Source organism: Crocodylus siamensis, chromosome 4 (assembly GCF_052110815.1).
Source record: "Crocodylus siamensis isolate JL-2025a chromosome 4, ASM5211081v1, whole genome shotgun sequence".
In the NCBI taxonomy this organism is placed as follows: Eukaryota; Metazoa; Chordata; order Crocodylia; family Crocodylidae; genus Crocodylus; species Crocodylus siamensis.
In genome coordinates, this window is record NC_143398.1 from 236947678 (window position 1) to 236973838 (window position 26161).

Sequence of the window (26161 nt, forward strand, 5' to 3'; positions counted from 1 at the left end):
GTAGATTCCAGCTGGCATTAGCAGGATATTTCCTATCCATTGATTATGCTTTTAAGGGTTTTTTTTGTTTTGTTTTGTTTTCCACCTGGTTAAAAAAAACCTTGTTAGAAATTAAAAAGCAGTTAACTGTAAGAACCTTTGCATTCTTTGCATAGTTAGTGCACACAGGGGACCCTTGGGAAGGAATAGCATGTTTATGCTGAATTGACCAGTTGAAAGTATGAAAAGGTTTTCTGCTTTGGGTTTTTTTTTTTCTTCTTTCTTTTGCTTCTTTCAGGGCAAGAACAAGGAAGGAAACTGAAAATCCCAGAGAGCCCTGGACAGGCCAGATTTAGGGCTGTAGCTTTTGTTCACACAAACTCACTTGGCTCCCAAACAGCCTCCACCCATAATCATTACATCCGCAGCAGTGCTTCAAAACATAACACTGAGCCATTTTCCTGGTAGCTGATAAAGATGCAAGCAGAAGTATGTGCCACCTCGTGAAGCCCGGCAGCTTCAGCGGGCAGACGTCTTAGGGCGCTTGTACACGTGATGGGGGTTTAATCCCCAAGGTTTTATTCTGTGCCCCCTAAATTGAAATGGTGGGGCATAGAATAAAACCCTGAGGATTAAACCATTTTAATTTTTCCATCACGTTACAGTGAGGGGCCTGATCCTTTTTTTATTGGTTTGCATTTTTCTGCTGGAGCTGGAGCCTGCCTGTGGCCGGCGGGGGCAGGCAGGCCAAGCAGCCCCTGAGCTGTGGGGAGCCCTGGTCCTTGCCTGCATGGCAGCAGTGCCCTCCAGGGCCACCCAGGTGGGCTGCTTGCGAGCCAGGTGCTGCCCTAGTTTGGAGGGAGCACTCAGCCCGATCCTACTGTTCCCCGAGCCTGGCTGCTGGAAGCCCACCAGGCTCTGCTCCTGGGACCAGTTGATTGGGCCAGGTGCTGTCTCCAAGCTGGTGCAGCCCTTGGCCCACTAGCAACCTGACCAAATAGCTTGAGAGGGCATCGCCACTGTGCAGGGAAGGACTGGGCGGATTGGCCCCCAGCCACGGGAGAGGAGGGCAGGCAGGCTGTGCCCAGCAGGGAAAAAAAAAGATTGGGATTCTCACCGCTTCTACTTTCAGCAGGCGCCTGCTGAAGGTAGAAGCAGTGAGGGGCCTGATCTTTTTCTTCTGTGGAGCCTGCCTGCCTCTCCCATGGCTGGGAGGTGAGCTGACCGCTGCATCGTTCATAGACATTAGGGCTGGAAGGGACCTTGGAAGGTCATGAAGTTGTTGCAGTTTGCATCATCATACAAGTCGTATGCGAGTCGTATCATCATCGAGTTGTTGCAGTTTGCAGAGTTGCAAACTAAACTACATCCAGACGTAGTTTAGTTTGCAATGATGCAAAGTCATTTAAAACCCCCCAGAGTCTTGCACATGTACACTGTGGTGCCGTTCAGCCACACAAAGTGAGACTTTCATCACGTGTACGTGTTAATGGCGTCACATGTACAAGCGCCCCAGCTCTTTTCTTTATTAGATGTTTGGTAGTCTAACCTAGGTCTTAAAGCTTTTCTGTGGCCTGCCAAGTTGCTTTCTAAGTTTAGATTATTCCCTATGTCCCATGTTGATGCTAAGATTACATGTTTTAACAGATGTGAGCTTTATAGTTACAGCTCTGGTTCCTCATGAGAGATGTGTTTAAGATTGTGCAGTGCTTAGTTCAGCATGGGCTGGTCCCAGAAAGGCTGTAGCACTTGCAAAATACCACCTCCTCCTTCACACACAGCATCACCCCACAGCTGCACCAGACAATGATCTTCTCCTTCCACTATTCATTTCTCCTTAAGTGAGCTATGAAGGAAATTGGGTATGTGGGGGGAAATGATTGCGTACATGACGGAAATGTAGACCTTAGTTAAGATTAAGAAGGGCTGTTCTGGAAGACAAAGTGACTTTTATGGTTTCGTTTATAAACACAGATTTAATTTGTGCTACCTAATTGGAAGGAGAAAATCTCTCGAGGTTAATTTAGGAAATCCCTTCTCTAGGAGAGTGAGGATCAGTTTTCACATGAGTAAATAAGCCATACGTTGGCAGATCAGCTCATGTGGCATTTTTTTGTGACGGGCTAGCCTGAGACTCTGGCCAAGTTCCAGCTCCGGTGGTCCTATTCTGCCTGGTGATCCTCTACCTCCCTGGCATGTTACAGCAAGTCATTATGCTTTACTTCCTCTCCTAAACTTTTACGGCTTGCTCCTTTTGGAGTCATGTTGAGTTCTGCCATTGACTTTTCTGAACCAGGACTGGCTTGGGCACTTATCACCCTGTGGCAGTGGGCATTCAGACAAGTTAATATGGGGTGGAAGGATGCAGGTCTTATTGTGCAACATCTGTTCACTTCTTTCATCGAAGGCTAAACTAGCTTGGTTTTCCAAGAGCAGCTGACAGGATAAGTCCTCTCTTGCTTTTATATGCTGGTGAAATGTTTGTATACCCAGACCTTACAAAACGCTATGTAGTGAGAGGCCTGCGCAGTACTTGGCCAGGAGGCCTCCAGAGAAAAACTTTGGGTGTTGAAGGAAATGGAGTTGATGATAAAATAGTCAATGCTACACTTATTGCAGCCACATGGATTTTTTTTACCCAAAACCTTTTTTCCCCCTGAAAAATACAGATCTGGGTTGATCAAAACAATATGACAACTTGTGTTGAATGTTTCCAGTTGTTTTGATTAAAAAAATCACTCCCCAAAATAAGATTCATTAAAAAAATGTTGAAATGTCTGATTCTTCCTTACTTGAAAAGATATTTTGTTTCAAATTTTATTTCCGTTTGACTCAAAGATCTAAACAAAAGGCTCAAAATGTAATTAAACATTTTGAGTTGAGCAAAACACTTTCTTTCCACTTTTTGATTTGCTAAACAAATAAAAAAAATCATTTGAATGTTTAAATATTTTATTTAAATGTTTAAGTACATGTAAATTAAAAAAAAAACATGACAAGTCTGCACACCTCTTCCATAAACTTTGACTTGCAGGCCACATACTTACTTATATAAAGAATGAATCAGTGGGAAAACCTTTAACTTCTGAGATCAAGCTATATAACTAGCACAGTAAGTCATGGATTTATTAAGGCCTTGGTCCTGTGGGGAATTCTTAGGCAATATATTATTCATCATTCAGTACATTATTTATTTCCTAACATACTAAAAATGCCAAACTAATAATAATCTGCAAATATTAAGCCACATAATTGCTTAAATAAATCGTTGTAGTTCTCCCTGTAGATAGGAAAAAAAGCTCTATTTAGTACTACTGGAAATCCATATGTGTTAGAAGTTATGTTACCCATCAAGAATAAAACTCTCTGTAGAAAATTACTGAAGTTCAGCTGAAAGGTTTCATTGCAATGCATGGGTTAAATCCTAGTGTTTCCTTTGCTGGGTTTCCCTCTGGCGTTGGAGGACACTGTTTTGAAGTCCCTGACTTTAGTAGAGATCTGAAAACCCAAGAACCCAATGAAAGATCCCTTGGGAGAAATAGGGGATCAAATTCCAATATAGATACTTATATCCAGCCTGTGGGAGTTTTCTTTTGGGGTTAGCCATATTGGCCTGGGGCTATGTGATAGACAGAGTCTTTTGGGTTGAGTTGATAGCTTTTATTAGACCAAAATGGAGGTGGGTGGATGAACATCAGCCCACCTCCAAGTTGGTCTAATAAAAGATATCTTCTCGACCCAAAAGACTCTGTGTATTATATATCCAGGTTGGGTATTTCCCCACGGTTTGAGGTGGAGATTGATGGTCTCATCCTTCATTTCCTGTCCTAAATCCGTTCTGTGATGTTGTGCACTAGAAGTGACTGCTGGGCCCAACTGCGTTACCTGCTGTGGGGGGTTTCTGAATAGAAGGAGTTATAAAACGGTCAGAGCTGAGTTCAGTCTTAGGCCTGAACTGCAAAGGGCTCTAAACCATGGCATCTAGACACAACCAGAAGATAAGGATGATGTAGAAAGCAAATACCTGTCCCTACCCTGCGTGCCTCCTCGGCTCCCTGACTCTGCAGAGGAGAGGGACATCATCCGCAGCACGCCTCGGTGGAGCAGAGCACGTTCAAACCTGGCAGCCAGCCCCCCAGGTCAGCGCAGAGAGGCCGCAGCTTCAATTGTTTGCTCCGTGCCCAAGTCCAACACGCTGCTCAGAGCTGCAGCTGGGGGGTCTGGATGCAGCACAGGGTGGCAATTCTTATTCCTTCTTCCCATCCTCTCCGCGGCCCCATGGTGGGGCTCAAACACCATCTCCCGGTGTTAGCAGCCAGGTGTTTCACGACAGGGGGCTTGAGTGATGCCCGTTGAAAATGTTGTGATTAGCATTTAGATGAACAGCCATTTCCACAGCGGCACATCTGACATTTGATATGAGCCTCAGCTACTGACGGGAGTTTAGGCAAGGCGGGAATGATAGGGATTGTGGCACCCCTGCCAGGTAAGGAATGACTGGTGAGGTAGAAAGTCCAGCTCTGTTGTGTACATATATAAATAGATATGCCTGCCTGTGCTTTAAGAATTGCACCAGCTCAGCACAGAGCAAGGTTGGAAACAGCAGCCGCAGGGTCTGCAAAACTCTGCTGGAACATGATCTGTTTATCCCGGACGTGAATACGTAGCACGCGCTTTACCCTTGCAGAGGAAACGCAGCTCTTCTAATAGCAATGTCTGCTTAGCTCCATTGCTAGTTTGAACTGGAAATGAAAACACCGAAGCGGCAGGTGATGTGACAATTTTGCATTGCAATGGAAATATTTCTCTTATTGGCCGTTGGCGGTGAAGAGCGCTTTTAAACCAAAGGCAACAGCTTAGCTTGTGATGTAATCACTAGTGACACGCCTGTACCTGAGCTCTGGGCCTGTTTTGGGATTATCCTTTCGTAGACCTAAAGAGGCCAGATGGCCCCGTATTTATTTTATTTTGGAAGACGTCTAGGCTGTTCTGCTCAAGCAGAGGGTCATCGTTGAAGACCTGTTTCTGAAAGCGAGACACACCTATGGGATGGGCCCAGATCTCTTCTATACCTGGCGACAGACTGAGCAGTCGTGCAGACATCAGTCCTGTTTGAGTCCTTCGTTCTGCCTCTGAAAACTCACGTTAGCCATAAGAGTATCATGCTTTCACACCACAGCCCAGACTTTCAAAGCAGCTGTGCCCACAGGAACGGTTGCCCGGGACCGCGTTGTCACGTATCTGCCCTTGCAGACTTTTTGGCCAAAATGTCAAGCGCTGCTCTGCTCTGAACGGCTTGTGTGAACATCATCGTGCTCAGTAGGTGTGCTCGCTGACCCTCTTCAGAGCCACATTTACATGACAAGTATAAGTTTAATTATTTTTTTATTCTGCTCGAGGCTGCAGATCCAAATGAGCGTGGAGAAAATGAGCTGAAATTGGCCCTGAGAGCATGAACCAGATCCTAGGATGGCTTGTGGGCGTTGGGGGTGAAGTTCCAACTCTAGGGTTGGCTCCTGAAGGTGGTGGCACCGCACTGTGTGCACAGGCAGCAATCTGAAGAGGATGGAGAAGACGAGATGTGGCTTGGCCCTACACACCAGTGAGGTTGTGCCAGTGGGAGACAGCCCAGGCATGCCTGACTTTTTCACCTTGGGGTGATCTGAAGGATGGAAAAAAAAATGCCACCTCCCTTAATGTCTGAACAGATGCCCTTGGATCCAGAGTCACTGAGAAAGAATCAAATAGAGAGCTCTGCGGTTCGTTTTGAGAGCAGAGGCTCTCAAATGTGCTGTATTTCTTTGCACGCTTTTCCACGTGACAGGATTGTAATATGGTTTGCAAAGCACCCCGCTGCCAGTTCAGTGACAAATTACTCGGTCACCTGGGAAAGCAGATTTCATTCAATCTATATTCAACCCTCAAAGGATTTTTTTTTCCCAGTGCCTGCTACTTTGCATTTATCGTGTGCCGTAGAAGGGGATGCTTCTGCACGGCGAGAGCTCGTCTCAGTGCTTTACCCACATGCAGGGGGACCCACTCGTGCCCATCTCAGAGCGGTTGGACAGAGAGGGATGCAGAGATGAATGCAGCGTGCTGACCACCAGCGCACCCACAGTTTTCAGCTTCAGGGCTGCTCAGAAAGGACTATGGACGGCAATTACAATTTGGGTATTGACTTGCAAATGAATGTGCCAAGCCTCCTGCTGTGCTTCAGAAAGCCCCCATGTCCCAAATGGCCATAACAAGCAGCTTGTTAAATGGGAGCAAGGCTGGCTTGTTGTGACAGCCTTGGATGGGAGAACTGGGACAACCGGTGTGCTCATTTGCATGGAAACAACAGCTGAATGCAGAAATCCTTCATTGGATGATGTCGAGACACTCGGCAGCCTCTGCCCTACTATTGTTGGTGTTTGAGTGTGCTCGGCACCATGCGCGCACGCAGGAAACAGTGCCGGCTGCAAGGTGTTTGCTATCGAGACAGCTCTCTCTGTCTGAAGTTGGCAAATTTAACACTGAAACTCCTGTATGGAAAGGGAGATAAAATCACCCGCGGCAGAAACGCTGCCACCTCCATGAGATGAGCATCTTTACATATCATTTCAGCGAAGCTATTACAAGGGGAAATTACCATGATCTGAAAGAGGGCACTTTGTGCCTGAGTGCTTAGCTAACATCTCTCCCAGCTCTACAGTTCATCCAGTAAAAGATAAAACCAAAAACCCGTTGTTTCTTGCCTATTTCCGAGACCGTCATGGCTACAACGCAACATTAGGCAGATAGACTTAATTGCCCTAGTGGAATTTGTTCAGGGCCTCTGCTCTCGTGGGAAGCGCTAGGGGAGTACAGGAAAGTTTTATTTTTCTTTCACATCAAAACCTGCCACATTCTCCATGGGCTCGTCCCCAGGCACCCTGTCTTTGGTTGTTGGGGGAGGACCGATGCTCCATAGCTATATGGTGCCCAGTGCAATCGTGAGTCTGGGTGGGACTGCAGGCTGCCCTTCTCCTGTCAGATTTTTCCTGATGTTTGGGAAACTCCAGATTTACTCCCCAGTTGCTTCTCTGTTGTCTCAAAGTGGTGAACCAGACCCGTCAATCTGCCGCACTTCGCACACAGCGCTTGGATCCTCATGGGGTTTTGCTTCAGCAGGTGGCTGTTCCAGAAAGTAGCATCAAGTATTGGGGCACGTATAGAGGCATCTTGGGGCATCACTCTTCATTTCAGATGAAGTGGACAAGACTTGGTCTTAGCTTTAGGTTCATATGGATGTCGGGGCCATTTTCAACCCCGAACACCAGCCAAGCCTCCAGGGCTGCAAACCCAGATGAATCAACCTTGCTAGTTCGTGTTCGTGATCTGACTCCCTTTAGTTTTGCCCAGTCTTGGAGAATAAACATAGCCATTCCTCCATGCAGTCTAATCTAAACTCTTCATGGCAGCTACAGTTCAAAGCTGTGGTCAGAATGGTATTGGGCTACATAAGGGTAAAACTACAGCCATAATACACGGTCACGCTGCTGTCAGCAGTTTATGCTGAACCAGAAAAGCTGACTAGCCTCTTCCGTCCCTACTTATGGCCATTTTTAAAGGTATTAAGGCTGCTAAACGTGTAGACAGATGCCTTGGGCATTTTTCAAAATAGCTCCCGTTGATTCCCTGGGGAATGAGGAGTCTCAGCAGCTCTCATGACATTTCAGCCCTGTTCCAGCACTAGGATTGAGACTTTCACCACTGCAGATGTCTGAAATCTCTTGGAGACTTTTTTTTTCCCTACTGACAACTTGCCAAAGCCACTTGTTAGGTTGCTGTGCTGTCAAACTTGGATATATTTAGGTTGGAAATTAGAAGGTTTCTAACCATCAGAGGCCTGGGGTTCTGGAACAGCCTTCTAATGGCAATACAGCAGGCAAAAAAAACCTACCCCAAAACCAAAACTTTTAAATTGGAGCTTGATCAGTTTATGAAAGGGATTATATTATGTGGTTACCAGTGGTAGGTAGCAAGGGACTGGACTTGATCACTCAGGAGAGAAATGCTGGTCCTCTGCTTCTGTGTTCCAGTAGAGATTTAAGGCCCAAGTATTCAGAAATAGGCACACTTTAAGGAGGGACACAGGTCCTGACTTTCAGAGGACTCGAGAAGCTAGGGTATTAATATCACCAGTGTTAAAGTAATAACACACATCTCTGGCCTCATGGCCTAAGCAGGTATTTGGGGGGCAAGTGCCGTTCCTCATTCTGCAGTAGACAATGGCAAAGTTTTGTCCCCAGGATGTTGGGATCTCCTTTTTGGTTGGCAGAATATGCCAACCTGTGATTTGGGATTGTATTTTCAGTTTATTGTTATCCAGGCAGATAAAACATCCTAAACTCCAGCCATTTAAAACCACCAAAAAGCTACTACAGGATGCCCGCTGTTAAATAGGTATCATTGTTGGGGTCCAAGACCAAACTGCGTTGATGTGTTACCAGTTTTCTTATACATATCAGATTAGAAATACTTTCAGTAATTTCTCCCTTAGGATGTTCATTTTCCCCTTTGCAAAAGCTGTTCCACCAAACTGTTTCCCAAATGAAGTGAAGGACAAATTTAGGTTGGCTTCTGTTGTTGCATGCATGTACACAATGTGACATTGGGGGTTATATTCGGAACTCATTTGCACTCATGTAAATCCAGAGTCATGCTGTGGATTTCAGCTTAAATTGCTGCAGGTTTCCTGCGGTGCCATTGTGACCAGAGCTCAGTTTTTTATGTTGTTATGATGAGATGAATCTTTATGCTTCATGCAGATTCAGCGTTAACTTTTTTAACTTCCCTGTGTTGTCCCTTTCAGTCACTGGAAGTGGCCATCGGACAATTCGAAGTTCCGATGCTGAAATAAGGACACCTAGTTCTCCCGCGGACAGCATGGACAGTCTGACCACATTTGGCTCGAGTGGTGAGAGGACTTTGCTATCTGTCACAAACAGCACAGTGCCCGCAGCAACAACAGAAAGCATCATTTCTGACACTGAAAAAATCAGCTCTGTGCATTTGAGGGAGCACTTCTCAGTAGACCAGAACAGAAGTAGTAATATTTCTTCAAGTGATGCAGATGCCACTGAGCTTGGAGTTGTGCCTGTGGTTACACGTTCTTCCGAGACACCCACAGACTCATTTGCCAAAAGTGAACATGCAGGTAAGTTTTATCCTACATAAGTGCCGGAGGCTCAGTAAATCCCACCCAAGCCTCTGAAACAAATGCAAGCAACATTTTCTAGGGGGCTCGTGCTCAGTTGTTGGTACCTGGGCATATCTGTGTTACTGCTTATAGTAGGGCAGCTGCCACGTCTGCCCACACCAGCCACGTACATCGAAGCCTCCAGTTTGTCCACTGGACATGTTCCTGGGAGCTTTGCTGGAAGTTGAACTTCATTTTATTTCATGCTCCCTGTGGCATGTTCAGGACTTACCCTTGTCTGCAGGGACAAGGACAAGAATAAGGCAGCAGCAATTCCACAGCTACGTGTGCCTGACATCCAGCCCTTCTGTGTCCCACTTCTTGTCTTGACTGCTTGTAATTAATGCTATGCACAGGGGGAGAGAGGAGGAGGAGGCAGGCTGATTCCTAGAAGTCTGCTCAAGAAATAGGAAGCATAGGCTGCTTGCAGATGTTCAAAAAACCCCAAAAGGTGCTTTACTTTAAACTCAGCGTGCTCCCACGCCAAGCCCAGTACGTGCCCGGAAAAAGCAACATGTTAGCTGGACCCAGCTTGCCCAACGTCTGTAAAGAGCAGGTGTTTTAACAGGGCTTTCTGGCACTTTTATCTAATAACTGATTAAATCAGCTGTTAAATAAAAGCATCAAAAAGCCCCACTGAAGCGCCTGCTCTATAGGGATGCTACAGAGCTGGGTCGAAGTAACGCACTGTTCTTTCGGTAAAGCGTGGTTTTTTTTTTTTTAATGTCTGGAAGACGCCGTAACGTGCAGCAAACATTAGGTAACGTATGGGAGGAGTGGTTTGTGGGCTAGCTGCGGACTTCCCTTGGGTTCAGCTGTAATTGGCGGCAAGGGAATACACAAGTTCGAGGCAAGGATCTGAAATCCGTGGGCTGATTTGGATCCTTTTGTCTGTGGGCTCTTAAAAGAGATACTTGATCTTCTTGACTAACCAGTAACCCAGTGGGAAGGAATCTTATTGTTTAATTTACATTTACTGTCTATTACTAAATTCATTCTTACCATCCAACCTTGTGGCATTTCAGTGTAAACGCTGCAGTAATTAATAGGCTAGATATCAGGAAGCGCTGCTTCACCGTCAGGGTGGCTAGGATCTGGAACCAACTTCCAAGAGAAGTGGTGCTGGCTCCTACCCTGGGGGTTTTTAAGAGGAGGTTGGATGAACATCTTGCTGGGGTTGTTTGACCCCAGTATTATTTCCTGCCATAGCGGGGGGGTCGGACTAGATGATCTACTCGGGTCCCTTCTGACCCTAGAAACTATGAAACTATAATATCTTTGGCTTTCAAGGCCTGATCCTTATTTTTACTTAGGCCCTTTCTACCACTCAGGCAATGTAATGGAGACTTTAGACTAGTGAGACTTAAAGCTCATGCAAGTTTCATGTCATGGTTTCTGTCCAAAGCCCCTATCCTGAAAACACCTGACTGCGTGCCTACCTTAACCGAAGTTCACAGGCTTGTTAGCTTTTGTGAGATGTTGCCTATGGTGAAAAATCGAGCAGTTTGCAAAATCAAGAGCACACTCCCTCCTCTGCTGTATGTGCCTGCTGATTGCAGACTTGGCTTCAACACTTTGCTTCATTCCCTTGAATCAGGGGCTGGCAAATTGACCAGGATCCAGATCTGGCCCATAGAGCTGTGAGGCTTTGGCAGCTTGCGGCAGCAGGGGCCTGTCTTGTGGTTGAATAGCAAGGAGCTTCACCCATGCTGTGCCATGGCCAGCTGCCAGCAGCGGTGGCAGCAGCCCATCTTGGACTTGGGCTGGGTCATTCTGGCCCACTGCTGCCTTAGATAAATAACATTGCACCGGTATACAGCATCAGGATTTGTCACGAGTTTTATGGTGAAACATTTTGGAAGAGAGAGAGACACGTTCCAGAATTGTCAGTGAATTGTCTTAAGGTTTCAGGGCTTTTCCCTCAATTGTGGGACACTCAAATTCAGATCCCTCTTGGCCCACTTTGTAACTGGGTCTTTAACCTGGGCATCCTACCTCCCTGGTGAGAGTCCTAGACATGGAGTGATTGGCTATTTTGGAGTGTCTCTGAATCCCTTTCATGGCTTTTCATAGAAAAGGTTAAGGGGCTCATTTTCAACCCCATGGGAGCTGGGAACAGCTTTCCAGAACTCATTATTTTTCAATAATGAAAATACAAATATAGCAATATAGAAACATTGCTTTCCAGCCAGTCAAGCAACGTGGGAATCATATCCACTTGTATGAGTCAAAACTGGCAGGTCTTTAAGGCTGCCATTGGAGGGGCAATTGGTGTAACAACAGTCAAGATCTTTTGACTTTTCCCGATGGATTGTTAATTTCCTTGCTTTACATTTCAGTCACTGGAAGTCGCCACCAGACCCTGAGCAACTGGCACGCTGAAAAAAGGACTTCTAGCTCTCATACTGAAAGCACGTATACTGCAGTTGCATTCAGTACAGGTGAAGACAGGACATTACAGTTGTTGACAAATCGCAGTGTTTCAGTTGATATGCTACCAGATTCTGGTTTTCGGACAGAAATCCCAGTGTCTTCAGATCTTACCCACCGTTCCTCTTCGGTATCACAGGCTGGAGCGTCAAATATCTCTGATTTCCCCGAATCCTCAACAGGGCCTTTGCTTATGCAACCCTCTTCAAAAACTCGTCTTCCAGGTGAGCTTTGTAGTCAATAAAGTTGGCATTTCATAGGAAATATCACTTGAAATGTAGTGCTAATACTTGGCAGCTATTTGCTGTTGAAAGACTGGAGGGTGTACAGAGCCAAGCCACAAGAATTATCTGAGAGCTGTAGAATAGGCCTTGCAGTAAGAGGCTCAGATACATGCCAGAAGACGGCTTGTTTAGTTTAGTAGGCAAAGAATTAACATGATCCAGTAGCTGGAAAGGTGAGACTTCACACATTCAAACTGGACATTGGGTGCCCTTTGCGTGAGCGAATGTAACCAACTGCTGAAGCCACCAACCTTGGGATGTGCTAGATCACTAGAAATCTTTAAATTGGGGCAGGTTGTTTCTCTAAAATGTATGCTCCAGATCAGCCATGGTGAGCATTGATGCAGAGATCACAGGGCACACCTCTGTGACTTGTGTTCAGTAGTTCACACTAGGGTCACTCCTGCACTCAAAAGCCATGAACTGGTTTTAAAGTAACTTTCATCCCTCAACTTTGCAGAGCTCCCTAAGGGTAAATCTCTGTGTTCCAGTTTTATAGGCAGAAAAATAGAGGTGATAAAATGATTTGTCAGAGGTGAGAAAACCAGATACTAGAAGAGTCAGGAGTCGATCCTGTAGGAACCTGGGTCTCCTGGCTCCAAGTGATGGTGCCTATCCAGTGCAACTAACACTCCTCCAATGCATCGTGTCCTTTGGTCAATAATTCTTGCTAAAGGCTATTCTAGCTTTTATATGGCAACAGTGGGTTGATTTTGTTTGTTTTTAAGGATTCAGTTATTCTGGCAGATTTTTAATGTTCCCTTAGCGTTTCTTGGCTAAGTGAGCGTAATGAACAGAGTGCTGTCACTCACATTGGGCACTCGGTGCATTTGACTCATGTGCTTTAGGATGGGGTGGGCAAAGTCTGGCCCACAAGCCAGATCAGGCCCACAGCAGACTCCATTTCCCGGCAGCCCTGGCCCGTGTTGCTCTGGCTGGTTTCCATGGAAACCCCAGGAGCGGCGGGGCGGTGACAGTGTGGGTCCAGGGTCTCCATGGAGACAGGCCCAAGGGGGGCTGGCAGGATGTGCAGCTGAGCAGGGTCCGGGATCTTGCAGTGATGACGGTGCAGGCCAGTGCCAGGGCAGAGCCATGATCTGCTGCCTGGACACTCCTGGGGCAGCGGATCATGGTTGTGCCCCAGCTCTGGCTTGCACCGTCACCGCTGCAAGATCCCGGTCGCATCCCCGGAGCCCTTCCCCACCCAGCCGCACGCCCGGCCAGCGCTGCTTGGGCTGGTTTCCATGGTCTCACACTGTAATGGCCCTGCCAGTCCTGGCATCTCCATGGAGACCGGCCAGAGCAACGCAGGCAGGGGCTGCTGGGAAATAGAGCCTGGGCACTAGCCAGATCTCCCATTTTGCACATCCCGGTTTTAGAAAGTCCCTTGATCTCAACCTCTTAGTTTTGCTGAACATGATTGCAAGCATGCTGTGATGCTTGCATTATTTACCGTGCTATTCTCAAAGTGTCGAGCAAGTAGTTGCCCCTCTCCAAGACAGATGGGGGTCCTTCCCAAGTTGCTTCCAGTTGCGGGGCCCATCAAGCTGGTCTGCACTCACTGGATCCCTGGGACACCAGCTGGGCTCCGTGCTGGTAAAAGGTCTGATAGGTCCTACATAGGTCCGATTGCAAGGCTGGGTTCTCCATCGACAGTGCAAAGACAGGCAGAGTAGAGATCAAAGGGGAAAGCAAAAAAGACTGCAACATATAGTGCACAATTCAATATGCATCGTTATTAGATCATTGATCTTTTTTTTTTTGATTCCCATGACTTTCATCTTTGATATGTTTTCAGGCCATTCTTCTACAGGCACCTGTCAATACTTTCAGGGTTTCCTGCATACAAATGTCTCGATCAATGCTTTCTTTCCGTGGAATTATTTATTTTCTCAACATTGAAGTCTTTTATTTCCCGTCTCTTACGTGAATATGAATAGTTTTGGAAGAAAATTCCAATACTAGTGTTTTGAAGTATGGAGGATGACATCTTAATATTTCTTTATTGGATTTCAGCTGCTGAAGGTCGAAAGCAGCCAGCCAGCATCTCAGATACAGAGGGAAAGATTGCCAGTTCTCACGGTGACATTGCATACGTCGCAACTCCATCCCCACGGGGTCTCCACGAGAGGACGTTACGATCATTAACAGACACCAGCAGCTCCACCTCTAGTGCTGAAATATCGAGCTCTTCAGATGGAACTGAGTCCTCATCTATAATGTCTGTCCTGCAAATTGGTAGAAATAATAGCTCACTGGATGCCATGGGTTTTACAGAGAATTCAACTGACCCTTTGCATAAGGGTTCGCTCACTGCTACAGAAAGTGTTTCTGCTGGTGAGCTTGCTTACTTCAGTAGTTTTTCTCTGTTTATTTAAAAAAATGATTTCCAATATTAAAAAAAAAGATGGAAAATGTTTACTTTTTATTTTCAACTGCAGAAAGAATAATATCTCGCTTTATTTACATTGGCCTACTTTCCCCTATTTTTCAAAACATTTCACAAAGAGGTGAATGTGATAAGTGCCATTATTAAGGATTAGCAAATATGGATGTGGACTTTTTGGGAGGGAACTATTTTGGCTTTTCACCCAATTAAAAATTCTATTTTCAGATTTAGGGGTTTTTTTTAAACACGTAATTGAAGTTTGCCACCTGTTTTCACAAAAATGTTCTTGTGGTCAAAAATCCCAATTTTTCCAGCAAAAACCCATCTTGACTACATTTTGTTTTTTTGAATCTCTCTTCTCCGAATTTCTACTTTTACAGAGTAGGGATTACAATAAAGTATGGAGAGAGTCCCTCACCCCAGTTACACACCGAGGCTGGGTTGTAAATACGGTGTTCCCAGTTCCTGCCCTGTGTTTACCCATAGGAATATGCTGCTTCCTATGAATTGAATCTGGTTATCAGTAACTCCCACTGAAGATCATGCTGAATTGCTTATGCTCTGTTCTTGCTATGCCATGTTTGTGGGTCTTGATCAGTTATTCTGGAGGAGTCCAGTACCCTCTGATTCTGCTACCTTTGAACTGCACAAGTTGTGTAATAAGTCATTCAGCGGCTTATTCTGTGCAGTTGAATTCTTGTAGACACCAGCGGCAATGACTGTGAAATGATGGGACTGAATGGCGAATCGAAGCATACAGATGGTTGATTCTGCAACTGCGGGGTTGTTATTTTTGTTTACTTGCACTTTTTGTGCGTGTGTGTGTCACTTTTTTGCTAACCATAATTCCCTGGGTTCCCGAATGTAAAAGATTCTTATCTTACTGGATTGACCTTCCGCCGAAATCCCTGCCGGTGCTATCTTCTTGCAAGTGCTGTGTGCACTGTTATTATATTTCCAAATATAAAATTGAAATTGGTCTTTTATCACGTTTTAGCTAGTGGAAGCCAAGCAGTCAGAACGTCAGCAACAGAAGAAAGGATTCCTGATTCTGGTGTCACCGGTGCATCTGTTTCAGCAGCGTTCCCCAGAACACAGGAGAGGATGTTTCTGTCTCCAACAAGCAGCAAGCAGCCTTCTCAATTAACACACAGCTCCAGCTCTGGTGCTCAACTGCGCAGCGTGTCAGATGTAATCCAGTCCTCATCTGCATCTCCTATAGCAGAAACTGATGGAATAAATATTTCACCGGACGTCACAAATTTCAGAGAGCCCTCAACAGATCCTTTGCTTATGGATTTTAACTCTTCTTCAGAAAGCGCATCCACAGGTGAGCGTATCACTCCACCAGCTTGCTGATTTACAAAATTTCCCCACCATCACTCTTCAAAGCTGGGATTTGAATGTATGTGTCCCTTCCGGGTTCTGTCCTATGGGATCGGGTTGCTTCCCATGAATGGAGTTCAGCAATTCCCACTTACGGCTATGCTGAACTTCTGTTGCTCTCACAGATACCTGACGTAATGTTTGTGGTTCTTGATCAGCTGGGCCAGCGAAGGAATCCAATATCCACAGAGCTAATACCTCTGAGTTGTACGCTTTTAAGAAAGGTCTCTTATTCAGTCTTCCACCCACTCTGAATTTAATTCCAGGCATTTCTAAAGTCTTACGATTCCTGTAAGTGCCAACAGCAGCATGGAGTGCAAAGCTCCTGAACTGAACGGGGAAGCTAAGCGTATCTTTTTTGCAATCTGTAATCCATATGTTCCCAAATATAATTGATTCATATCTTTCCAAATGAGCATTTTCCCCAGCCTGAAAAGTTCTTGTAATTGATAGCCACACCAGTGCTGTCTGCCCATGGTGTTACCGGGAGGAAACTCATCCATTTATTTTTTTTGCCTAAGGTATTGAAATTTGTCTTTGTCTTATGTTAGCCAGCAGAAGTCGTCACAAAATATCTAGCATGTCTGCATTGGAAAAAAGGAGGACTTCCGACTACGATACCACCAGTACGTACCTTTCTACTGCATTCACCGGCACTGGAGAAAGGACATTGCGATCTCTCTCGCACAGCAGCAAGCCTTTGTTTGCAACAGAGAGCTCCACCTCTAGTGCTGAAATGTCCAGTGCTTCAGATGTAATCCAGCCTTCATCTGTATCTGCTGCAGAAGAGACCCAGGGATTTAACATATCCTCTCAGGCCCCAGGCTTTGCAGAGCGTTCAACAGATTCCCATCCTCCTTCAGAAAGCGCTTCTCCAGGTGAGCATCTCAGCCCACCAGCTGCTTGTTTTATTAAAAAAAATGCTTTGTATACAAAATATATAACTTTGCTGGGTTTTTTTCAAATAAAGGAACACTAATATTATATTTTACACAAGCATGGCACTTTTCTGTAGGCTCACACCATTTTTCAGTAGTTGCAGGTATGGAAGGGCTTGTTAGAAAATGGGGTTAAAAGGGAAAAACTCTTCTTTTTTTTTTAAAGTGTTATCTAGTAGGTATGTCTGCTCCAGGCAGGGTCTGACTGCAGCTCATGGGTATGTATATGAGTTCACTGTAAGCTGTCTAGGTGAGTTCTGTGCTGCTGTGGCTACGTTGTTATTTGATGCCGACCTGATGCACTTAATCAGTCTCAAGCACATGAAAACAAGCTACGCGTATAACTTTGACTGCAACTTAGAGATAACTTTAGTTAGAGTTTTGCCCAGAATTCCTACGAAAACTTTTCATTTGGGCAAAGCCCCGTTTTTCTACCAAAACCGGTTTTGACTGTAAAGTTTTTGACCATCTTTGGCTATGGTTTCTGACTCTAGTGCAGGGGTGGGCAAAATGCAGCCCGGGGGCTGGATGTGGCCCGCCAGGCCATTCTATCCAGCCCATGGGGCCCCTAAAAAAAATTAGAAAATGAATATTTATCTGCCCCTCGCTGCCTATCATGTGGCCCTCAATGGCTCACCAAAACTCAGTAAGTGGCCCTCCGTCCAAAATAATTGCCTGCCCCTGCTCTAGTGTAACAACCTACGGGTGCCTCTCCACGAGCAGGGGGGTTGCTTCGATGCACTGTCATTCCAGTGCGTCAGAGCAGACTCGATTAACCGAGTCTGCTGGAGACTGGCAATTACTGCGCTCCTGCAGCCTCTCATGTCTTGTGTATCAGTGTCCCTGTGCTTCCAAAGGGCGGCAGGGCGCTGTATCTAAAACTCGCCAAACAAGCTTTAGATAAAGCGCCCCCACTGCCGTTTTGAAGCACGGGGATGCTGATATACGAGATGTGGCGACGCTTTAATTACAGCAGCTCTTGGAGCTACTGTAATTAAAAGCACCTCCCCTCCACTCTCCGAGCATCTGTATAAACATCCCGTGGTACAAAAAAGAGCGCTGGTGAGCAGTTTCTGCACAGTCCCATAGCAAAACTGGGGTTTGAACTCAGGTTTGTTGAGTTCCTGCCCTGTGCTGTACTCTCTGCATTGTGCTGCTTCCCATGAACTAAGTGTAGTCATCAGTAATTCATGCTTAATGCCCCATGAACTCATGTCCTTTGAGACGCAATATAAAGTTTGTGGTTCTTGATCAGCTGTACAGATGTTCAGTATTCACTGACCTCAGAATCCCAAGTCACAAGTGGTTAAATATCTTGAGGTTATTTGGTATTGTATCCATACTATATTAGATTAAAAACATTTCTGAAGCTTGTAATGTTTAACTGCTAGCAGCATAGAGTGCACAGCCCTGCAACTGAGCAGTAAAGTTAAACATCCGAGTCTTTGCATTTAATTTGCTTTCATTGTCACTTTTGGTGGCTTTATTCTTTTTTTACAAGCAATCCATTTTATGTGTTCCTGAATTATAAAATATTCAGGCTTTTTCTAAAATACTGTTCTTTCTCCAGCTTGAACTCCTTCCGTATCTAATACCCATATTTACACTGCCTGCATCTGGGCATTATTGGAAGGATACTCCTCCATCTGTTTATAATTTCATAAGCATAAAACCAGTTTTCCTTTATGATATTTCAGAAAGTGAAAGCAGCCAGCAACCAACTAACATTTCAGTGGTGGAGCAAAGGACTTCTGATCCTCATGCCACCAGCATGGTTATTTCAACAGCATTCACCAGAGCTGGGGAGAAGATATTGCAATCTCTAACAAACAGCAGCCTGTCCCCCAGTGCAGCACAAAGCTCCGCTTCTAGCACTGACATGCCCAGCTCTGCAGATGTCACTCAGACCTCCTCTATATCTGCTAGAGCAGAGACTAATGAAGGAAAAGTTACGTTGGGAGTCACGTATTTCACTGGGTCCTCAGCAGATCCCATGCCAACGCATTTTCACTCTGATTCACAAGGTGCTTCTGCAGGTTAGTTGGTCAATCCACATGCTTGTCATTTTACAAGTTTTGTAGATTATTTTTAAATCATTCTCATACGACATGCATACTTTTGCAAATAAAGGAAGACCAATATTGTATTTTGTACTTACGTTGCACTTTTTCACAGCCCTGTAAGTATAGGCATTATATTCTATTAGAGCACATTGGAGGTGGTTTCTATGTCAAACAGTTTCCACTTTTGGGCTAGCAGTAATTTGGGGTGCATGTGTGTCTTTGTGTTTGCATGCACATGCTCATGTGTGTATTCTCCATTAAAAGACAGATGGACCTACACATGCACAAACACACACATGGGCATGCAGGATTTACCATGTTTTAAACTAACACATTTGATATTGAATATACATGTATTTTAAGACTCCTACAAGCAATATCTGCGCCTGGGAGTTTTTGGAAGATAAATCCATTTGACTTTAATTATATGGCATTATAAATGTTCTTCATCATGTTTCAGCCACTGGAAGCAGCCATCAATTAATTAACATCTCAAGTACAGAGAAAAGGTCTCCTGGGTCTCATACGACTAGCGCATACATTTCAGCAGCCTCCACAAATGGGGGAGATAGGATGTTACGATCTGTAACAGAGAGCAGCAGATCTGATGCAACACAAAACTCCCCCTTTGCTGAATTATCCAGCGCTGCAGATGTGACCCAGTCCTCATCTATGTCTTCTACAGCCCAGACTACAGGAATGAAGAATGCCTCATTCAATGCTACAGATCCTGCCCTGCTTACAGATTTCAGCCTTGCTTCAGAAAATGTTTCCACAGGTGAGAGGTTGAGACCATGTCTGTTGTTTTCCAGTGCTTTAAAGATTACTTAAAACATTCTTATACCAACTGCTCATTTTTATTTTTTTAAAAAGGGGGAAATATTGTGTGTTCTGGTTATGTAGCACTTTCCTTTACATTTCAAAACATTTCTCAGTCATGCAAAGATTTTCAGTGGAAAATTTCAAGGCTGAAAACTTTTTGATGTGTTGCTCTCAGCGGTTAGTTGCAATTTTCTACAGGAAACACATGCAAATTGTGAATCTAGAAATTGTAGTACTTGGATATTGATTTTTGGAAGAGTCCAATATCAGTTGGTGCATGTTTCTAAATTATTCAGCTTAGCGATTCTGCTGAATATAATTCCAAGCCTTTTTATAGGTATATCATTTTTTGTGCGCCGGCAGCATGGAGTGCAGAGGGCGAAGTTGAACACACAGCTTCTTGGTTCCACACATTTATTTTTCATGGCTTTTTCTCTCTTTTTTTGCGAGTTTTTAATTGCAAGTGTACCTGCATGACAAGGGTTATGTCTTAGCAAATTTGCCTTTTCTCCAGTCTGAATACTTCCCATGATTTATATTTGTGGGTACTGGGCATTACTGGGAGTAAACTCATCCATCTGTTCATAATTTCTGCATGCATAAAGCAGTTTTCCTTATTCTCTTTTAGTCTTTGGAAGCAGCCACCAGGCAATTAGTATTTCAGATACAGAAACAAGGACTTCTGATTCTCCTATCACCAGGTCAGCAACAATCACAAGAGATGTGGAATGGAGTTTGTCTCTAACAAACACCAGCACACCTTCTGATGCAAGAGGAAGCTTTGTGTCTAGTACTGAAATGTTAGGCTCTTCAGAGCTGACGCAGTCTTCGTCTATATCTTCTGTAACGCAGGCCCATGAAACTAATAGTCCATTACGTGCCACAGATTTCACAGACCTTTCATTGGATCCTTTGCTTACACATTCCCTCTCCACTCCAGAAAATACTTCAAGAGGTGAGCTGCTTTTTAATAGGTTTTAAAATGATTTTGAAAGCTCTTCATAAACCAAATATTTTATTTTAAGTAAAGGACGACTGTGATTATATTTTGCACCTCTGCAGTACTTGTTCTGTCCATCTCAAAATGTATTACAACTACATAGGCCTGGTAAGTCTTGCTGTTAGAGGCTGTTGGAGCGTGGTGCTAGTTTTCCTTCCCCTGGAATATTTCCATTTTTCAATGAAAAAAAATAGTACTTTGATGTTTTGTTTTTAAACATTGAGCATAACCTTTCTAGATAAATTTTCCTGAATGTATTGAATGTTCATTTAGTCGCACAATATTGTTTGACTAAAAGTTTTAAGCTTATTCTCATGGTTTTATAGGTGAAGGCCATATAATACCGTAGAGACTGATTAAGTGATTTTTCCAAATGTCATACAGCAAAGCTGGGCTTGGATTATTTGCAAGCAAGCTAAGGAAGTACAGGAATGGATGAATGGACTATAAGGTGGATCAAAAACTAAGTGGATCCTTGGGCTCAAAGGATAGTAGTCAGTGACTCAATGTCCAGTTAGAAGCTGGTATTGAATGGATGCCCCACGAGTTAGTCCTGGAGTCAGTCTTTATCAACGACCTGGAAGATGGGATGGAGTGCACCCTCAGTTAGTTTGCAGATTATACCAAGCTGGGCAGAGCAGTAGATAGGATGGAGGGCAGGGCTAGGATTCAGAGAGACCTTGACAAATTGAAGGATTAGACCAAAAGGTTAACGGCTTACTGGGCTGCATTAGTAAGAGTGTTGCCAGCAGATCGAGGGAAGTGATTCTTTCTCTGTGTTCTGCACTGGTGAGGCCACATCTGGAGTCATGTCCGGTTTTGGGTCCCCCACTACAGAAATGACGTAGACAAAATGGAGAGAGTCCAGCAGATGGCAATTAATATGATTAGGGAGGGTAGGGCACATGCCTTATGAGGAGAGGCTGAGGGAGCTGGGCTTATTTAGTCTGGAGAAGAGAAGATCAAGGGGGGATTTAATAGCAAACTTCAACTCCCTGCAGGGGGGCTCCAGAGAGGATGGAGCTGGACTGTTCTCAGTGGTGGCAGATGACACAACAAGGAGCAATGGGCTCACGTTGCAGCAAGGGAAGTTTGGGTTGGATATTAGGAAAAACTGTCTCACCAGGAGGGTAATAAAGCACTGGAAAAGGTTATCGAGAGAGGTGGTGGAAACTCTGTCTTTGGAGGTTTTTAAGACCCAGCTAGACAAAGCTTGGGCTGGGACAATCTAGTTGGAGACGGTTCTGCTTTGAGCAGAGGGTTGGATTAGACGTAACCTCCTGAGGTCCCTTCAACCCTCATTTTCTCTAATTCTGTTCTTTTGAGTTCCTGGCTTATGCTGTAGCCACTACCATCAAATTAAAGGCTATATTGAGTTGGTTGTATTTTCTGAAGTATTTAATATGATGGTTATTGCTCTTCTATACTGGAAAAGGAATTCAGTCTTCAGTGATCCCACGTATTTTTAATCTTTCTCCCTTACGTAGTATTCTACCCCTCTGAAATCAAGTCCAGTCATTTCTGTAGTTTGAATAACAGATGTAGGGACCAGTAATATGGAGAGCAAAACCAGGGGACTGAATGGTGAAGTCAAGCATATAGCTCATTGATTCCACAGCTTGTTTTTCTTGCTTTTCTCATGTCTTATGCCAGTTCTTTGCAAGAATTCCATCTATTCCACAATATCACTATTTCCAGATTGAAAACTTCTTAATTTTAATATCCCTATTCATGATGTCTGCATATGGGTGGTATTGAAGGAAAACTCATCCATCTGTCTATATGCTCATATGCATAAAATTGTTTTTCCTTGTTATGTTTCAGCCGCTGGAAGCAGCCATCAATCAATTAGTGTCTCAGCTACTGAAGAAGGCACTTCTAGAGTTTCCACCACCAGTTTTTACATTTCAACGACCTCCAACAGAGGTGAAGAAACATTAAGGCCTCTAACCGACCGGAGCACTTTGACCGATACAATGGAAAGTCCCAGTTCTACTTCAGCAAATACTGACTTGACAGATCTAAGCCCGTCTTCATCTTCCTTAGCACAGTCTAAGGGAAGCAGTGTCCCATCAGGGGAGGAGGACTTCACCCAACTTTCAACCAAGACTTTGCTCACACATCCTTCCAAGGTCCCGAGTTATTCATCTTCATCAGCTAATCTTTCAGGTGGGCTTTGTCACTCCCGGCTTGTTATTGCACATTATAAAAAGAAAATAATGCCTTCCCTTCCAAAAAGCTGAGTCAGTCCTTTTATTAAAGAATAAATTACCCTTTAATAACTTAGACTTCTCCCTGTGAGATGTAATCACGCGACTCTCATTGCCATCATATCCAAGCATCTCATGATCTTTAATGTGCTTGTCTTTGCAACTCCCCTGTGGAGTAGGGAAGTGCTGTTGTCCTTGTTTACCGATGGGGAATTTAGGCCCAAGTAATGTATGTCAGGCCACCAGGGAAGTCTGTGGCAGGACTTGAACCTTGGATCTCCAACATGGCAAGCTGGAGCCCTAACTGCTGGATTCCTGTTTCCATTCTGTGCGGCCCTGAAGGTTTTAATCACAGGCTCTTTTAGTCTTCCGCTATATAGTGCCACCAGCATCTGCTTTCATTACACATGTCCTGGTAGGTAGTAGCTTCTTTTGGTGAATGGTTCCCAGAGTAAACCACTGCTTGGCATGAATAAGAGGGGAGATTGAGGCCTTCAGTGATTCTTGACCAGCTAGCAGGATTGGATGAGGCATGCAGTCCTGGTGGTTAACATCTACACTGTACCTGTAAAGATGTCTAGTTCCCAAGTTGACTACTTGTAATTACAAACTTCCCTTTAGTGTCACCGTTCCCATGCTTGTTGATCTGCTTTTTCGAGAAAGCTGCCAATACCTCTAAGGGTTCTTGAGTTAAAAAGCTCAACATCTCTCCCACGGGGAGCTTTGCTTGCACATGGGAAAGGGAGACTGCCAGGAAGAAAAATTCAACTTCCTGAGTTTTCATGGTGAATTTGCATTGGGCCTGGCATGGTAGCAGAAGGTAGAATAGCTTTAGGGCTGCTCTAACGTGTGTCTCCTTGTGGGAATTTTCATCCCCTGGGAATAGATGCAGTTCAGACATTCACTGCCACCTCCCTAGCCTAATATGGCTCCAGTGATCTACCTTCTTGGTTATGAGTGAGACAGCTGGCACAGAAGTTCACTAAGTGTGCTGACTGCGTCCCTATGCCAGGAGAATTTTCTCCGGGGTCAGGTTCCATCGCTGCCCCTTTTTTTCTCCTCTGGAATAATCATAAAAATTTAAGCCACATGTTTCAATAGGTTAATATAGCTGCTGTTTCAGATGTGCATATGGATTTTTTTCAGCCATCGGAACCCATTCAATAATATGTATGTGTAATATACAGTTTCAGATGGAGGAAGAAAGATTTCCAGTTCCCCTACTGAGAGTACATACATGTCAGCCACATTCAGCAGAGGTGTGGAAAGGACACCCCAGTCTGGAACTAGCAGCAGCATAGCCACAGAGACAACAGAGGCTTCTGCTACTGATACGATTACGGCCAAGTATTCAGATTCAACCCGAATCTCACCTTCAGAAGTGCTGACTGAAGGAAGGAATTCTTCATCAAGGGATGATGCGCGTTTCACTGAGCCTTCAACTAAGTCTTTGCATCCATATTTTTCCAAGGCCTCAACTTATTCCTCTGAAACTGAGGATCCCTCCAGTGAGTTTCCTGAACTCAGCAATCGCATTTTGATCAGGCAAACATTCTCTCCCTCTTCCCCGTTGTGAATCTGTTTTGACCAGCAAATTCAAAGCTAGTGCATTTGCCAGCAATGGTATTAATGAGCCCGAATGCAGTAATCCCCAGTGTATGGGCTCCAGACTTTCTCATATTGCATAGGGCCACAAGAAATTTTGCTTTTGCCACATGCATATTTGTTCAAGTTGACAGGGAGAGCAAAGTTGGATGTTGCCTGCAGCATGCTACTCGCTCAATAGAATTGTCTGTGGGCCAGCAAAGTTTGGGAACTTGACCGCTGCTGGAACAGGTCTGTTCTTTCATACCACATATGCAGCAGTTGGTATGGACTAGAAAGCTAGCAAAGCAGAAGAGTAGACGGTATCTTTTTACTGTAGGAAAATGTTTATCTCCCCATAGCTTTGGCTTATACTTTAATAATTGTAAAGCAACATTACAATGTTAATGACACTCATTGTGTCTATACTTTTCATCTTTAGAGGAACCTGCTGAGGAAGGTCCTGATCAATGGACACTTACCATATTTTTACACATGCTCCAGGGGTAGGCGGGGTGGCGCTTTAATTAGTGCAGCTCAGAGCAACTCTTACTAAAGCTCCTGCGGCGTCTTGTGTGTCAGCATCCCCGTGCTTCAAAGTGGTGGTGGGGGTGCTTTAAAGCTCATCGAATGAGCTTTAGGTAAAGCACCCCCCACAATTTTGAAGTGTGGGGATGCTAATACACAAGGCATGGAAGCTGCAGGAGCATGCTGATCAGATAATTAGATTAATTGAGTCTTCTCTGACATGCTGTATTTACAGCATGTCAGAGCACCCCCCTCCACGTCCCCCCCGCACATCTACAGGAACTCTTAAATAGATAGAGTTGCATGTGGGATTTAGTCTGGCCTTATTTTTTCAGCTGAAAACTGGTGCAGAACTCTCAAATGCCATTTGATCTGGAACTAATAACAATAATTTCTACTTTTTCATCCCATTTCAGCAACTGGAAGAAGCCATCAGTCACTTGGCAGCTCAAGTACAGAAGAAAGGATTTCCCGTCCTTATACTGACAGCACATATGCTTCTGCTACATTAACCAAAAGTGAAGAAAGGACATCACAGTCTCTTACAAATAGCACATCTACCCATACGACAGAGCGCCCCACTTCCTATACAAAAATTGTCAATTCCTCAGAATTATTTCATTCGTTTTCAGAGGTACAGACCAAAGAGATGAATGTTTCAGCAGATGACATGGGTTTAACTGGGCTTTCTACGGAGACCTTGTTTACACATTCTTCCAAGATACCAACTTATTCTTCTTTCCAGAGCGATGCTTCAAGTAAGCTTTTGTATATACATTTCCTTGTGAAGGAGAAAAATATTTTCATGGGCATTGCTTTAAGTTAGTGTGTGCAAAACAAAATAATGCCAAATAAAGGAATTCCTTTATATGGCATTATTTTGTTTTGCACACACTAACTTAAAGCAATGCCCATGAAAATCTTTTCTTCCTATGGAGGCCTGAAGATTTTTCTAAACGAAAGCACATCAGTCCCTGAAGATTGGTATTATTTAATTTGGAACAGAGGAAGAGAGTATACCTTAAGTATATCTTAAGTATACCACACTCTTACGGGATAAATTATGAATCAGGAAAAGGACAAATGGGTTTACCTGCTCAGCTTCCATAAAATGCAAGAAAAGTGAATGCAGTGATCACATTATATTAAAAGGCAATATGTTTTATTAGGACACAGTTACCATGTGGGACTCAGTGCTGCAAGAGTTTGAGATTAAAACTTTAGAAAGTGATAAAAAATGACAACTTGACTGTCACCCCATAGTTACCTTTGCAAAATGTATTGCATGCTAACATCTAGAGTTTACTGGCAGATCACCACCGTAT

At 44.4% G+C, this 26161-nt stretch overlaps 1 protein-coding gene across 1 annotated transcript in view; it reads left to right on the forward strand.

Annotated features, from left to right (window-relative positions):
* The window catches only part of HEG1 (heart development protein with EGF like domains 1), an 88549-nt gene that overhangs the window by 30278 nt on the left and 32110 nt on the right, over positions 1-26161 (forward strand). The window contains exons 4-14 of the mRNA XM_090041733.1: positions 8816-9160; positions 11542-11856; positions 13933-14253; positions 15303-15635; positions 16243-16569; positions 18327-18665; positions 19378-19470; positions 20143-20469; positions 22339-22683; positions 23912-24232; positions 25253-25594. Of these exons, the coding sequence (XP_089897859.1) occupies positions 8816-9160; positions 11542-11856; positions 13933-14253; positions 15303-15635; positions 16243-16569; positions 18327-18665; positions 19378-19470; positions 20143-20469; positions 22339-22683; positions 23912-24232; positions 25253-25594 (3408 nt within the window). The remainder of the gene's footprint in view (positions 1-8815; positions 9161-11541; positions 11857-13932; positions 14254-15302; positions 15636-16242; positions 16570-18326; positions 18666-19377; positions 19471-20142; positions 20470-22338; positions 22684-23911; positions 24233-25252; positions 25595-26161) is intronic.